Raw genomic sequence first — 15,113 nt, forward strand, 5'->3', positions numbered from 1 at the left:
TGGAGGTTGAAGTGTATTGCCATTGGCAACCCTGTTCACCTAAAATGTAACGCCTGTGACTATTACACCAACAGTGTGGATAAATTACGCTTGCATACCACCAATCACAGGCACGAGGCGGCCCTGAAGCTCTACAAGGTAAGCAGTGACATCCATTTCCGTTGGCACAGACTAGAAAAGGGAATTAACTCTTTCAGAGCTTGGAGCACAAGTCTCCAAATTAAGAAAAAGAAAAAGAGAAAAAACATCAAAGGGCAGGGGGCACAGTTTCTGATTAACATTATAAAAACATATTGAAATATATGGAATTGAAGGCTTTATTTATAAAGTTTTACCCTATGTCTCACTTACACCTGTCTCAGTGGCATTTATTTCTTCACTGGCTTCCCCAAAATAAAAGAATTTGGGGGATAGTGTTATATATAAAATAATACTTTTTAAACCTATTGATTTTTTTTTTTTTTGAACCTAGCACCACTCTTGGCTAAATGTAAATGGTTACAGGGAGCAGAAGACAAAATCAGTGCCCAACCTTGTGAATGCATAATATTTTGTTTGGTGACAAACAATGACGCTCCAAACATAATGTTTGTTTCTTTGTTTTCTTGTGTGTGCTCAGTAGCACTGAGTAAACACACTCTCCCTTAGCATCCTTGGAAGTCTCTAAAAAAAGTAAATTCTGTTGTTATTTTGTACGACTGTCTTCCTATCAATATTTTCCTCCTAAATGGGTGTGGTATAGATAAATATGCTTATTTATACAATGCTTTATACAATGGCAAATATACTTTTATCTTTACTTGGAAAACTATGCAGATGTACTGAATACGTGCAAGTGATGAACACCATTTATTACAGAACTTGTCTTGACTTTTTCTAAACCCTAATTACTGATTAATATATTTTCTGCAGTTTGTTCACTGGATTGTCTTGATTGTCTTGGTTCATGTACAAATATAACACATTCATTACTATGATGAATAACTTGGTAACTTATTAAAAACTTCTTTTTGTCTAGAGGATATTAAAATTCAGAAAATATTGCAAACCATTAGTCATTGTAACAAGCTCTAAATATGATTACAAAATCCATTTTGCAAGTGTTGTCTATTGATTTGTACTAGAAATCAGTGTTAACTATACTATCAGGAGTCAACCAGTGATTATCAAACCTATGACTTTTCTAACACTATTTAAAATTATAACCACACATGAAAAGAGCAGGTTGAGGCTGTTTAGATTAGGTGAAGGAATTATTTATTTGGATTTGTCTAATACTATGTGTTTGGGTTGTTTCTTGAAGTTGAAATTCTAGATAAATGTACTGTGCATAAAATCCTAACGACTCAGTGTGAGACTTTGTAACACTCTTCCTGTGATATTGGCACTCTGTGGATCAATAATGAAAGCATTAGATTTGGGTTACGTTACAGAGTTTGAAGGGAGTGCAGGCCCTAATGTGAGATGGAAAGCTTCTAAGTTGACAGTATTGAAAATATAATATAAAGGATTAATTGTATTATAATTCATAGGTTTTGCAGCAACAGTTGACAACTGTTCAATTGTCTACTTTTTTCTGTTGATACCTGACCTATTAAAACTTTTAAAATACCTAGGAGAGAAAAACAAACATTAAGTTTGTATAAATAATAGATTTAGACCCTGGGAGCTATATAGAATATTCATAAACTGTGTTTATATTCATGCAGCTCCTCTAACACTTTAAATTAACATGTTGTGAATGGAAGATATAAATGTATAAATTTTCTGTTTTTTTAATCTTTTGTGGGAACCTAAAGGAAGGTGGGGTGTTATTGTTTATTTTTTCAGAAAACATTTAGTCTAACTGCTTGATGATTATTTAAATGTATGTGTGCGTGTGTGTGTGTGTGTGTGTGTGTGTGTGTGTGTAAGTTTATCCATTCATTCCATAAGCAGGGATTGACCACCTCATTCTCTTCAGGGCAATTTGCTTGGTGCCACAGTTACCCTTGAAGTTCCTTTTCATGGAGAGTTGGATGTTGTCTTTGAATTTATAACAACCAATTAAGACAAAAGCATGATTATAAAGAGGGCCTTAAAGCAGAGAGAGCTTCAGATCCCACAACTGAAAGGTGTACTCTTTCCTTAAAAATGTTATAAATCATATAAAAATTTACTCTTCTTTAGTTGTTTATCTCTTAAATACCTAAGTATCCTTGTTCAGTACAATGTTTAAATATGGTCAGCAAATAAACTTTGAACAAACTTATCTTGAATTAATAGAAGATTGAAGAGATAAATATTTGAGCTATTGAGACTTGGTATTAGACAATTGAACTTTATTCTTTTGCATTTTCTTTCAAGAAGGATTCATTATTTCTACTAGTAACTGAAAAAAATATTCCAAGTAGCATTGTGTTGAGGATTCCACTTCTAAACTGATTTCAGAAACTGTGAATCATAGAGGATTTTCAAGTGCAGTAATGAGGATATTAGCAAGCTTGGTTGGCTTGTGTTGGCAAAATAAAAGTGGTTCATAAGTAACATTAATTGCTTTTAAATGAGAACGTAACAACTTGGCCTGAGCCTAGAAAAAAATGATGGCGAAAATATTAAAATTAGACTTAAAATAGTTTCAGAGTTAATGGCTAGACAGTAATCTCCTCTATAAAATTCATTTTCATTAGGAGTTTAATTTACATCATTTTGCATCATGAATTATTTAAACATTAAGGGGAAGTGACAAGTAGCAGTTATAAGACAAATACAGAGCTGCGAGAAAACAGCTTGTCTTGTTATTGACAACATATTGATTCATAACACTAAATGTGGTGATGTGTCATTTCAATTTGAATAGGCCACTTTACCTCTGCATTGTCAAACTGAAGCAGCATTACCTAAAAGTGTGTCCTTATTCTAGGTTAAGGAGGTTAAAAGTTAAAGGTTAAGGTTAGCTTAGAAGCATCATCTGCCTGGCTGCTTGACTTGAAACTGATCAATGTAATGAAAATCTGTTTTACAGATGTTGTTTTTAATATATTTGGCAGGATTTAGGCAGCTTTAACATTAGATGTATGCTAGTAAAAAATATTTCTTTATTTAACCAGAACAACACCTTTCCTTTTATGTTTAAGGTAGAAGGCTTGTGGGTTATGGTATTTTGGCAAAGAACCCAGAGGCAGAATGTGTTGATGATCTTTCCATATGGACTCAAAAAAAAGAATACCTTTATGCCTATTGCTAATGATGACTGCAAAAACAAACAAAGCTATATTCATTTTTGGCAGCATTATTTTCCTTAGAATTTTTTTAAAAGCAATTTTGTTACTGTTAAGAAAATCTTACCCATTTCTTCAAGTGAGAGTCTCTGAAGTGCTAAGCACTACTAAATTTGGACTTTTCCTCCAGAAATTTGATTGATGAAACAAAATTGCTCTAGGAAAATAAAACAATAAGATGAAACTGAAGATTGCCCATAATCTTTACTTTTAATGTTTGAATATGTATTCAAAGTGAGATTAATAAATACAAAATATATAGCTAGCTACAATCAATCTTGCAAAGTGAATGTGTGTGTCTGTGTGTGTATAAAACAGCAGTTTTTCAGCTAACCCATTTATTAGATTTAATTATATTCTTCTAATTTCATGTGTTCCTATTCTTTACAAATTTTAGTCAACTGATAAAATAAATGGTTCTCAATAAATATTTGTAGAATGAGTGATGGATTAACGAATCAACTAAGGAACAAATTAAAGAAACTCCTTTACTTCCAGCCTTTATTTTTCAAAAATGCACTGTAATTTTGTCTACCCCTTAAATGATCTCCAACTTTTTCTAAAGAGTCTAGTAAAAAGATATAATGAAAACCACAGAGCACTACACGTTCAAATTGAGGAAGAACAAATGAAACTGGCAATATTTCAGATTTACAGTTTAGTTTGTTCTTGGCTCAGTATGGCCAAGACTTTTCTGGCCAGCTGATTGGTCTAACCACCATTCAGTGCAGGACATAGAAATACTCTTGCTGCATCTGTACTTCGGCTGCTCTTTTAATATTATATGTATTTATAAGTGAGGTGTTCACAGCTTTGCTTGTTCAAAGTCAAAGCCTTAATTATACTACCTCTTTTTTTCCTTCCTGCATCTGCTAGTAGTGAAGCAGAGTAGTCTGTCTGAATTCCATAATGCCTTTTTCATATTTGGATATCAAATTGACTGAAAGCAGTGAACAAATTGCCTGTCTGCATGGTGAGCAAAGGAACACACTTGGGATTTAGTCCTAGGTAACTTTTAGTGTAACATTCCCCCGTGGAGCATTTTTTGGGTTTTTCTCATTATCCATGTTATGGATTAAAGAATCCTGGTTAAGAACTAAAATCAAGGTGTTGGGGAGGCCCACAGAGGAGAATGCAAAGAGGCATATTGGGAACAGTATGTGTAAAGGAAATTTAAAAAATGGAATAATTAGGTTCATCTACCTTTTTGTGCCTTTTTTTTTCTTAGTAGGAAATAATAACCCGATCGGTTTGGAATTAACAAACAGTCACAGGTATTTTCATTTCAATAGACCTGAATCCAACTTTGCAATTTAAAATCAAATATACGAGATATGTACCATTTCAATTATTGAACTGTCATTGTCCCGGTGTGATGGTAAAGGAGGCCAGGAGATTGTGTGGTACACATTTACATAAAAGTCATTGTGTGAAAAAAAATTGGAATATGTGTGTGTATCTAAGAAACCAAAACAAGTTTTTCTTAATCTTATTCTAGTCATTTGTTTAGATGAAGAAAGCTGTTTTCAGAGATAAACAAAAGTTATTCTTTTCTGTTACTAAACATTAACCTGAATATGGAAATCTTTGCACTTTTGTATTAGTTTCAGATTTATGTTCATTTCAAGGTTGAAATGCAGTGTGAAATTTAATTCCAGTTGCAGGATTTGTTTTAAAAAAAACTAATCACAGTTCAAATTATTCTATTGTATTCTTATATAAATAGACAGGGCAGAGATTGAAAAAAACAGTTTCTCTAGTAGAATAGTACATACTTGCATAATACTTATAACTTATAAATACATGGATTAAATAAAGAGGAGTTGGTTTGCTAATAGCAACTAATAAATCCCTGGTGTTTTCAGAACAAATGCAATTGGCCAGCCCTATCAACTACGTCTACTTCTGTTTTTAAGCTTGACTTTTGCTGAAGCACGGCTGTGTGTTATAACATGGCTACTTCAGCACAAATATGGACTTTCTCACTGCATTCACATGCCAAGTAATATATTACATTGTGAGCTGAGAACCCTCTTTGTACCGTATCAGAAAAGAAAAGTGACGAAAAATCTGTCAATCAAAGGATAGAGAGATAGATAGATAGATAGATAGATAGATAGATAGATAGATAGATGATAGACAGATAGATAGATATCAATCCCTAGGAAGATTGACTAAGACCAGGCATTAGCAACTTACTACATCCATGTCAGGATAGATAGAATGATTTTTATTGTGTGAAATTGTTATCAAACCCAGACAAAATTTAAAGAAAGCAAAGTGTGTTATTAGAACCCACCTACTCTATTTTCTGTATGTCTTTTCTTAACCAACGCCACCGTCTGCCTACACATCAGGAATATACTCTTATGCTCTTTTCTGTTTTCCTGAAATCCTTACTGTTTTACCCCACCTAGGTCTTCTCTTCATGGAAATATCCCATCTTGCAAGATTACCTATCTAATTCCCCACAGAAAACTAGCGTTCTTTTAATTAAGGGGAATGAAGCCTTTTTATAAAAGCAGAGTCGTGCCTCCAAAGGTGTAATTGACTTGGAAGTCTTTTTCAGCGTGCATTTTTTAAAAAGGAACTGCCTGATCTGGAGGAATTTCTAATGTTTGTGTGGAGTGGAGTGATTATGTCAGGGATTGGGGTTAGGTAGAGCAGTGCCCCTCCTTAAGAGCTTTCTTCATTTACTCCTGAACACACACACACACACGACCACCACCACCACCGCCACGTACCACCACCACCACCACAACAACAACACACCACACCTCAGAAACAGAGTCAATTTGGCACCCCCATTCATGTCAACTCCTACTTTATGATTTACATTACATTTTTTTGTGTAACTTGTGTTCATTCTATTTCATGTGAAGTGCAGGTGTGATTTAATCAAAAGAGCTAAATTGCTCATTTATCACCCACCCTGAGGTCATTTAGGTAATGCAGACAAAGGTGTTCTCTCATAATTAATGTGCTCTCCCTGTGTGTTTCTGTGGCTTAAATGTAATAGTCCCCGTCATTGGAGCTTGTTTAAAATTGCTGAGATGTTCAAGTGGGTGTTGGGATGCCATGCCATAATGCAGTGAAAGTCATATGTTAACCAGGCCTCACACTGCTGAAAGGGTCTTGGCCCTGGGTGGAGTGAGGAGGAGCCGGCGTGTGTATAATGACCGTGGTTCTGCTTCCAGAACATCTGGCCTTCCTGAACTTTGCTGGAAATGTTGCTGGAAATTCAAGCCTTAAAAGGTGCTTTCTGCCTGCCCCCCAAATTATCAGCCTATTCCAGGAGAGCATATGGGAGGATTTGATTTGTTTGAAAGGTGAAGGACAGGCATGGAGGCACAGCCACCAATAACCGTGAGGAAACACCTTCACGGATTCTATAACTCAAGAGGATGGCGATTAGTATAACAGTCACAAAGGCCACCATTCTGTTAGCAGAATACACAGACGATATCTCAATTTTTACTTCTGGTAAATATAGAAGCACTTATTGAACACTTACTATGTGAAAGGTTTTGAAGTGTCTGGTATGGTGGCTGTGTCCCATTGATGTGATGGAATATAAGCCATCTTTCTAAGTGCTGCTCAGAGACAAAGAGTTTTCTAAGGTGATACTTCCTAACTCATTCTGCTCACCAATATTATGGGTTACATTTGGTGCTTAGATGTCGGGGACATTAAAGTTGTTCAGAGTTAAATCTATGGACGTAGTCATCAAGAGTTTCCATGCATTTTTTCAGCAATGTTTAGTCAAAGGGCTGCATGTGAGTGGTCTTTTGAGTCATCAGTAGATGTAGTATAATGTCACTTCTGTGTTTTTGCTTACTTTTATTGCCCTATTGCATAGCAAGACTTTATTGATCAGTTTTAGACAACGATTATGGTGGGAACTTGAGGGCAGGATAGAGCTTTTCTACTTGTTAGGACATATATGTAGTTTTCAAACATGAGGATGTTGCTACTAATGCATCTCCTAGAATATGAAGAAGAAAACCACATAATAAAGAATGCAGGCCAGGCGTGGTGGCTCACGCCTGTGATCCCAGCACTTTGAGAGGCTGAGGCGGGTGGATCATGAGGTCAGGAGTTCGAGACCAGCCTGGTGAAACCCTGACTCTACTAAAAACACAAAAATTAGCCAGCAATGGTGGTGCACACCTGTAGTCCCAGCTACTCGGGAGGCTGAGGCAGGAGAATTTCTTGAACCCAGGAGGTGGAGGTTGCAGTGAGCCGAGATTGCGCCACTGCACTCCAGCCTGGGCAACAGAACAAGACTCCATCTTAAAAAAAAAAAAAAAAAAAGAAATGCAAAATGTGTCTAATTACAACTACCATCCACCCCTTTAAATAACCAGGATAAAAATGTAGTATAACTCTTGGGAAACCTCTGTAAATTCAATTTACAATAAGGTCAATGAATGTACTGCTTAAAGATACATTATTGTAATGACCAGTTACAGTGTTATTATCACAGATAAAAACAGTTGTTGTGACCATATTTTATTTCACTTGGTTTTACACCATTTTATTAACATTTTATTTTCCTTATCTTTAAGGAAATTTTGTAATCTTGAACTTACATAAATTAAATGTGCATACATAAATATTAAAGTGTATGGAGATCATATTCTTTTGATTTAGAATTTCCTATAGACTTTATTTCATTGTAAGTACTAGCATAAAATATACATTTCTCTCTTCTGCTGCTTAAGGGGTTAGTGTTAGGACTATATTTTTCCATCAAGCAATTTTTAAGGAGTAGTGCAGAGAAAGGTTATGATTGAAGAACTATTTGTTCCTCGATATCTGCTAATAAAATTATTGGAATACAGGGCTGAATGTGGGAAGAAATGATCTATTGATAAATCCAACTGTAACAGTTAACTCCAGTTTGGGAGGAAAGCTTTTAAAGCTTTAAAATAATGATTTGTAGTCTATGATTACATGTCCTTTTGCAAGAAGGCCTCATTTATCGATAGAGTTGGCAATTTACTATCTATATAAAATTTATGGGATATTCAGAAGAATTTTACAAAAAAAAACCCTCCTGATGCCAGATAATCTGTCAACAGTGAACCCATATTGACAATTGACTTACTTATTTATTGCCTTTTACAATGGCATTACTTTTTGGAGAGAACATACTTACAATAATCATGTAAGTTAAACTCTTTGTGTACATTACTTCACATACTTTTCCTAACAGCCATATGCTATTATTATACTCTGACATATGAGGAAACAGATTCAGAGAAAAACACCTTGCTTGAGTCCTTATAGATAGTAAGAGGCTGGGCTGGAATTCTAACCTTGGCCTCTTTTCAGCTTATGCCCCTAGCCCACATTAATAAGGTTTTTTAATTAAGAAGACTTCTATATTTGAGGATAGGAAGAGCAGGTTATGGGAAAGTAGCGCATTTTCACTTCTTCAAGCAAGCAGATTTTCTTAAAGGTATTGCAGATGTAGTAAGAGCTGGCTGGTAGGTTTGTGCACATGAATGTAGTCTACTGAGATGATGAACTTAAACCCACTGGGTCACCTATGAACAGGAAGGAGAAACTGTTGTTAAAATTGTTAGCTGCTGTATGTCCTGGGATGACAGAGATTTTTAAAAGTCTTCCTTTTACTGGCATGTTTGGGTATTTGGTATAGTAAATAGAAAGGACTAATAGAATATTTATCACTTCTAGTGCCTGAGCTCTCAGTGTTTGCAAGTTAAGCACCTTTGGAAGCTGCATTAATTCATTCAGGTCACCAGGGTACCTCAGCAGTAATGCACTAAATGGTACCCTGCTGACCTGAAAGAGGGAATGTGCCTCCCTAAGCATTTAACTTACTACACAAGAACAACTGAAGCACAATCTACTCACTGCCTAGAACCTGAGTCTCTTTCTCCTTCTCCTGGTTTCCTTACAACTACTGGAGGAAGTTGTATTCACTTGCTACTTCTTAGGATTTAAAAAAATCATCTTGTTTTGAATTATTATTATTATTATCTTAATTTTATCTTCTACGTCTTACTTTGATCCATTTTTGTTACAAGACTCGTGGGATTTTCTCTCCATCATATGTTGATAATACACTCCTTTCCTCTCTCCTCCTCAAAATTCTGCTAATGATTTCAATGTAAAGCCCAAAGTCTTGATAGAACTACTTGTATTAACTGGACTTAGAGATGTTTGGAGAAATCTTGCCTCCCTGAATCTGGGTATCTGATCCGGCAGAAAATTGTCAGTCACTGACATTGCTGCAGTTGACCACATCTATTAAAGAATGTTCATTTACTGGAAAGTAAGAATAGTCGTAGCTTGGCATAACAGAATTGTTAACAGCATGGAAACTCCCAATAACTATGGTTGATGTGTGTAAAGCATGTAAAGATTTTTATTCTTTCTTTTTCTTTTTTTGAGATAGGGTCTTGCTCTGTCACCCAGGCTAGAGTTCAGTGGCGTGATCACTGCTCACTGCAGCCTTGACCTCCTGGGCTCAGGCAATTCCCCTACCTCAGACTCCCAAGTAGCTAAGATCACAGGCAGGTGCCACCACCCTGGGCTAATTTTTGTATTTTTTTGAGAAACGAGGTTTCGCTATGTTGCCCAGGCAGATCTCGAACTCCTGGGCTCAAGTGACCTGCCCCCCTCAGCCTCCCACAGTGCTGGGATTACAGGCATGAGCCACTGCATCCAGCCTGTAAGGATATTTTGATAACTGTAATGTGCAGTATTTTTTATAGACTTAAAATATTTCTAACTATTCGTTTGGCAGGCCTGAGAATAACACTAACATATATCCTTAGGGTCTAAAATCATTCATTGTTCAATTGTGAAAAATCAGGTAGCAAGTCTAATTGCTGACACCTCTGAAAGAGAGTCAATTTACAAGACATCTCCTTTCAACTCAACATATATTCAGCACTTACTACTGAGTAACAGCGTAGGTGGTATCAGTGATGGAGAAGGAGGAAAATAATTCCCAATTTTTAAACCAAATAGTGTTTTTTTGAAAAAGATTGACATGCTAAAATGGGAATTATATAAAACCAGAATTTGCCTTTTAGAATTTATTTTATTTAATGAATTTACATCACATGATAAAGGGAGAAAATTCTCTCTTGTTTACTATGTGAAGCCAAATATCACTATTCTTTAAACAGAAATCCTGTGATATCTTTTGAGAAGATATGTGTCTAAAGGCAATTTCTGGTTTATTATTTTTTGGTTTATGATTTTTATTAGAAAATTAGGTAATTTAAAAAACCCGCACATTTGGATGGAATAGAAGTACCAAATTTTTCCATGATGAGTATTTCCTGAGAAAATACTCCCCAGTTTCATAACTGAATTCCTTAAAAATAGGTGCAAGGGGAATTTACAAATAACTTTTTTTCAGAGAAAAATAGTCTTGGCTCTCTTAATTCTGTAAATATTAGAAAAACTAAAATGAGATTTTTGAAGAGCTGTTTAATTTTTAGAGCATCAATTCTTAACATGAAGGTAGAGCTACTCTCTTTAAGTCACAAAATGAGAAAATCTCTTCCTGATTATCCTATTGCTCAGATTTTTTCCACATTTCCTTAGATGTATGTTTTAAATGTCTGGTATAATGTTTAGTTGTAAGTTGCTGTTCCATGTACCAGGTCACTCTGAATTATGACTACCCCCTTAATTACAGCAGCTTGATAATGTGTTGGCAAATCATTGATAAAGAAGAAAGTACACTGAAATTGATTACACACACACACACACACACACACACACGCTTTTCCAAAAAGTGAACAATTTAATTCTTTCAATGAATGTAGAACATGGATCTATTCAGATCTCCTGTGTTAGGTGATTTAAAAAGGCCAAATGCCAGTACCTCAATGATATTTTCCATATATATCCAAGAAGACCTATTATATTTTTTTTGTCCAAACTTCCTTGGGATGAATTGCATGTGTGTGTGTGTGTGTGTGTGTGTGTGTGTGTGTGTGTGTAAGAGAGAGGGAGAGAGAGAGAAGAATGAGAATAGAATATATAAAAATGTATTAAAATTGATGGAGATTACGGGTTAATCATTAATGCCCTGTATTTTGTTTTAAAGTAGATCACAGAAATCTCTTCCTGCACAATGTAAGGGTTCTCAGTTCCTAGAGATAATAAACCTTTGATGATGTTGTGCAAGACTCGTCAAGAAGCACTGAAATCAGTTCTGTATGTACACATGACTAATCAAAGGATCAGAGAACAGGATATGATTTGCTAAAAGTGATAGTTTATCCAAAAAGCAAATGGCCTTGCTAATTGTGGGAGGACAGTAAGCCTTTTTTTTTTTCCTACAAAAGGCAAGTCCTGCTCCCAACCTTGGAGTAGATATGCTTTTGCAAAGGCTTTAGTACTAAGTATTTTTAGAAAATATTTTAAAAGTAAAGTGCTTCTGAAATTACTGTCTACCTAATTAACACTCTGCTCTTTTATTTGGTCTTAAAGATATAATAGATACCACAAGATTCTTAGATTTAGAGACATCCTTGAAATTCAGAGTATTAGGTAACCCAAACAAGTATCTTCTTAAACTGACCGACTGTCAGATGTTCATAGTGGGAAAATGATGAAATAAGATGGCAATCCCAATATTGAAGTATGCAGTTCTATAGGAAAATGTGACTGAAAGTTTTAAGAAAGCAGTTCTGCATTAGAAAGGGAAAGGACTAAAATGATATGCTACAAAATCTACCATGTTGAGAGTACAGTGAATCTTGAGACCATTGTCTTCTGCTTTGCCTCCACTTCATTTTTTTATTTGCAACAATTCTATTGAAATATAATTCATATGCCATCCAACTAATCCATTTAAAGGATACAATTCAATAATTTTTATAATTTCTACAGAATTATGCAGCCATCACCACAATTGATTTTAGAATATTTTCATCATCCCAAGAAGAAATCCTGTACTGTTTCAGCTTCCCACCCTTATCCCCAATCCTCCCTTCTCCGGCCCTAGGCAATCACTAATTGCTTTTTGTCTCTATAGATTTGCCTGTTCTGGACATTTCATATAGATGGAATCATAGTATATGGGGTCCTTTGTGACTAGCTTCTTTCACTTAGCATAATGTTTTTAAGGTTCATCTGTGCAGTAGCATGTATCAGCAGTTCATTCCTTTTTATTACCAAATTTTCATTGCATAGGTATAGTACACTTTATTTATACCCCATTAATTGCTGGACATTTGGGTCGTTTCCACTTGTTGTCTATTATGGAAAATGATGCTATGAACATTTATATACAAGGTTTTGTATGGACATATGCTTTCTTTTTTCTTGGGGTATATACATAGCAGTGAAACAGCTGGATTGACAGTCAATAATATTAACTGGATTCACATTACTGCCGTCTGTTCTTAATTTTTGCCTGATTTGTTCCTTCTCCCCTGTCCTTTAAAGAATACTTCACATTTTTATCATTCTCTCAATGTCTCTTATCCATCTTCTGTTCTTCTCTGACTGACTAGCTCAGTTAAGAAAATTGATGGTAGCATATATTGAGCACTTATTTGGTGTCATGATAATATCCTAAGTTCTTTAAATATATATACTTATTTAATTCTCACAGCAATCCTATTAGATTAGCTACTATTATTATACCCATTTTGAAGATGAAGAAACTAAGGCAATGAAATCTTAATTTATATAAGGTCACATAGCTAGTAGTAACAGTGATAACTCAGTCAGGACTTGAACTCAGACTGTCTGGTTCAGCACCCACGTTGTTAAATAGAACACTTTATTACAGTGAGATGCTGCCTCGAGAGGGGATACCTGGAAGGGAAGGCCCTGTTTGTGGCAGAAGGGGATGGGAATACAGGTGCAACTGTAATAGTTGGTCTTTGAGGGGGACATGTATCCCCTGAGGCAGGAAGAAAAGAATGAATGATGAGAAAGGTAAAGATTTAGAGTCTTTTGAAGGAGGAGAAGTGAGGGCTGGCAAATTAGAAAAATCACTCATACCAGTATGTAGGCTTTAGTTCTTTATAAAGTCTGAATGTGAATCATTTATTTGGTTCATACTATGTTCTTTGAAAAACATCTACAAACTGAATTTGCCATATTTGTAGGAATGAAAAAATTGGTACATTTATGACAGCTTAAATCTACTTAAGTATATGTTGTTTGATGTTCTAGTAATACAGAGAGGCTTATTTATCCTAATTGATTAAAAATGCCCTGTTCTGGGCCCCCAAGGCAAATGAGACAGACACAAAGGGAAAAACTGGAGAGCTTCTCCCCGTCCTCAAGAAGCTCATCAGTTTTAAGAAGCAAATACCTTATACTTTTTCTCTGTGCTTTATTTTTTCTTGTAAGTTGTCCCTGTTCACAGCTTTCCTGAATTCCAGAAGTTTGTAAGGACATTTTTAGTGCTTTATATAACACATTTTTGTAGTGTTTAGTCCTTTGTATCATTTAGAGAATTAATATTTAGATTTCTTGTGGTATTTGGGGAAAAATTAGATTTCTGATTTGTAGAACTTTGATAAAGAGTGTCTTCGTGTTTCCATACCAATAAAGATGTTGTCACATTGTTGAAAAATAACGTACAGTAACAGTATAATTGGAGTCTTCTCTCTCTTTCACCACCACCTCTCCACCCATGTGATGTTTGTGACCGTATGTATGATTTTTATGTTTTCATAATAGTAAGTATATGGATGAACCTAAATATTTCTTGGTACTTTTCTTGCTGACAGGATTTTTTTTTTCTTTTTATGAGTATAAAAGTATGAATATGCCTCTTTCTCATATCTGATGTAATAATCGATGTTGAAAGTCTTACTATTTTATCTATTGCTATTTCAGGCCTAATCCTATTTGTTTCAAACAGTTACTAATGTTTCTTGAAGTTTTCAATTTCTGGAGATCTTCATGTGGCTGATTGACATGGGTATGATGAGATCAATCAAGGGCTACCAATGTTCCTACTGTCAGAACATTATCATTGTGTAATTTTTTCTTTCTGTTTTACTGTTAAAATGAGTTAAGGGGAAATTATGCAAGAAAACATGATAAGCTCCTATACCATATCACATGCTAAAAGATTCTCTGCATCAGCTTTCTTGAGTCTGTAACACAGTAAAACTGAAAGATTGACAGCCTACTTCAGTATTTATGTCTATGAACACTTGATGAGCCTAATAAGCTTTAATGAGGTGGGTATCAATTTTTGATATCCTCCCATTATTAATATACTGAGGATGGAACATGGTGGGAGGGTATAGGGGAATGTCTCAGAGAAAGAGAGTGAAAAATATGCACAAATACCTGCCTATATCTCTCTGTAACTCAAGAAAAGTTTAAAACAAGGTTAGGTATTTTCTATCTTAAGGTGTCCAACTGACTTTCTCACTTTTTATGTGTTTTTTTTTTTTGCAAGAATTTCTGTACCTTAGTTAATATATTAGTAAATGGAGAAAAAAACACTCCACTGAGTTCTGTAGATCTTAATTGAGATGCAAAAATAGCTTTGAAAAAAAAGGATTCTGAGATGAAAGCTTTCCTTATGTGTGGAAAATATTACTCATGTCTTGTCAGTACATCCACTCTATTGGCGTTGCGTTTTGTACTTGGAGATAACTTCTGCTTTTTTATTATTGGTAAGGCACTTTATTTTTAAATTTCTGTAAGTGTACTTGGTTACACTATTATATCTAGGACTTGTCATTCCTGAAAAGCCATTCTTAACTTTATCTCCCCAATTGGCCTTCAATTGAAATTTGCTTTGAAGAGGAATGTAGCCATACTCATCAACTTGAAAAGCAGTGAATGTAGCTCGTAGAAAATAACTATTTGTGTATTCTT

At 35.1% G+C, this 15,113-nt stretch overlaps 1 protein-coding gene across 2 annotated transcripts in view; it reads left to right on the forward strand.

Annotated features, from left to right (window-relative positions):
- Nucleotides 1–15,113, forward strand: part of ZFHX4 (zinc finger homeobox 4) — a 186,839-nt gene that overhangs the window by 27,410 nt on the left and 144,316 nt on the right. For both annotated transcript variants that reach the window (XM_008956675.4, XM_057303032.2), the window contains exon 3: nucleotides 1–138. This exon is cut by the window's left edge. In XM_008956675.4, the coding sequence (XP_008954923.4) occupies nucleotides 1–138 (138 nt within the window). The remainder of the gene's footprint in view (nucleotides 139–15,113) is intronic.

Source organism: Pan paniscus, chromosome 7, assembly GCF_029289425.2.
Source record: "Pan paniscus chromosome 7, NHGRI_mPanPan1-v2.0_pri, whole genome shotgun sequence".
NCBI classification, from domain to species: Eukaryota; Metazoa; Chordata; class Mammalia; order Primates; family Hominidae; genus Pan; species Pan paniscus.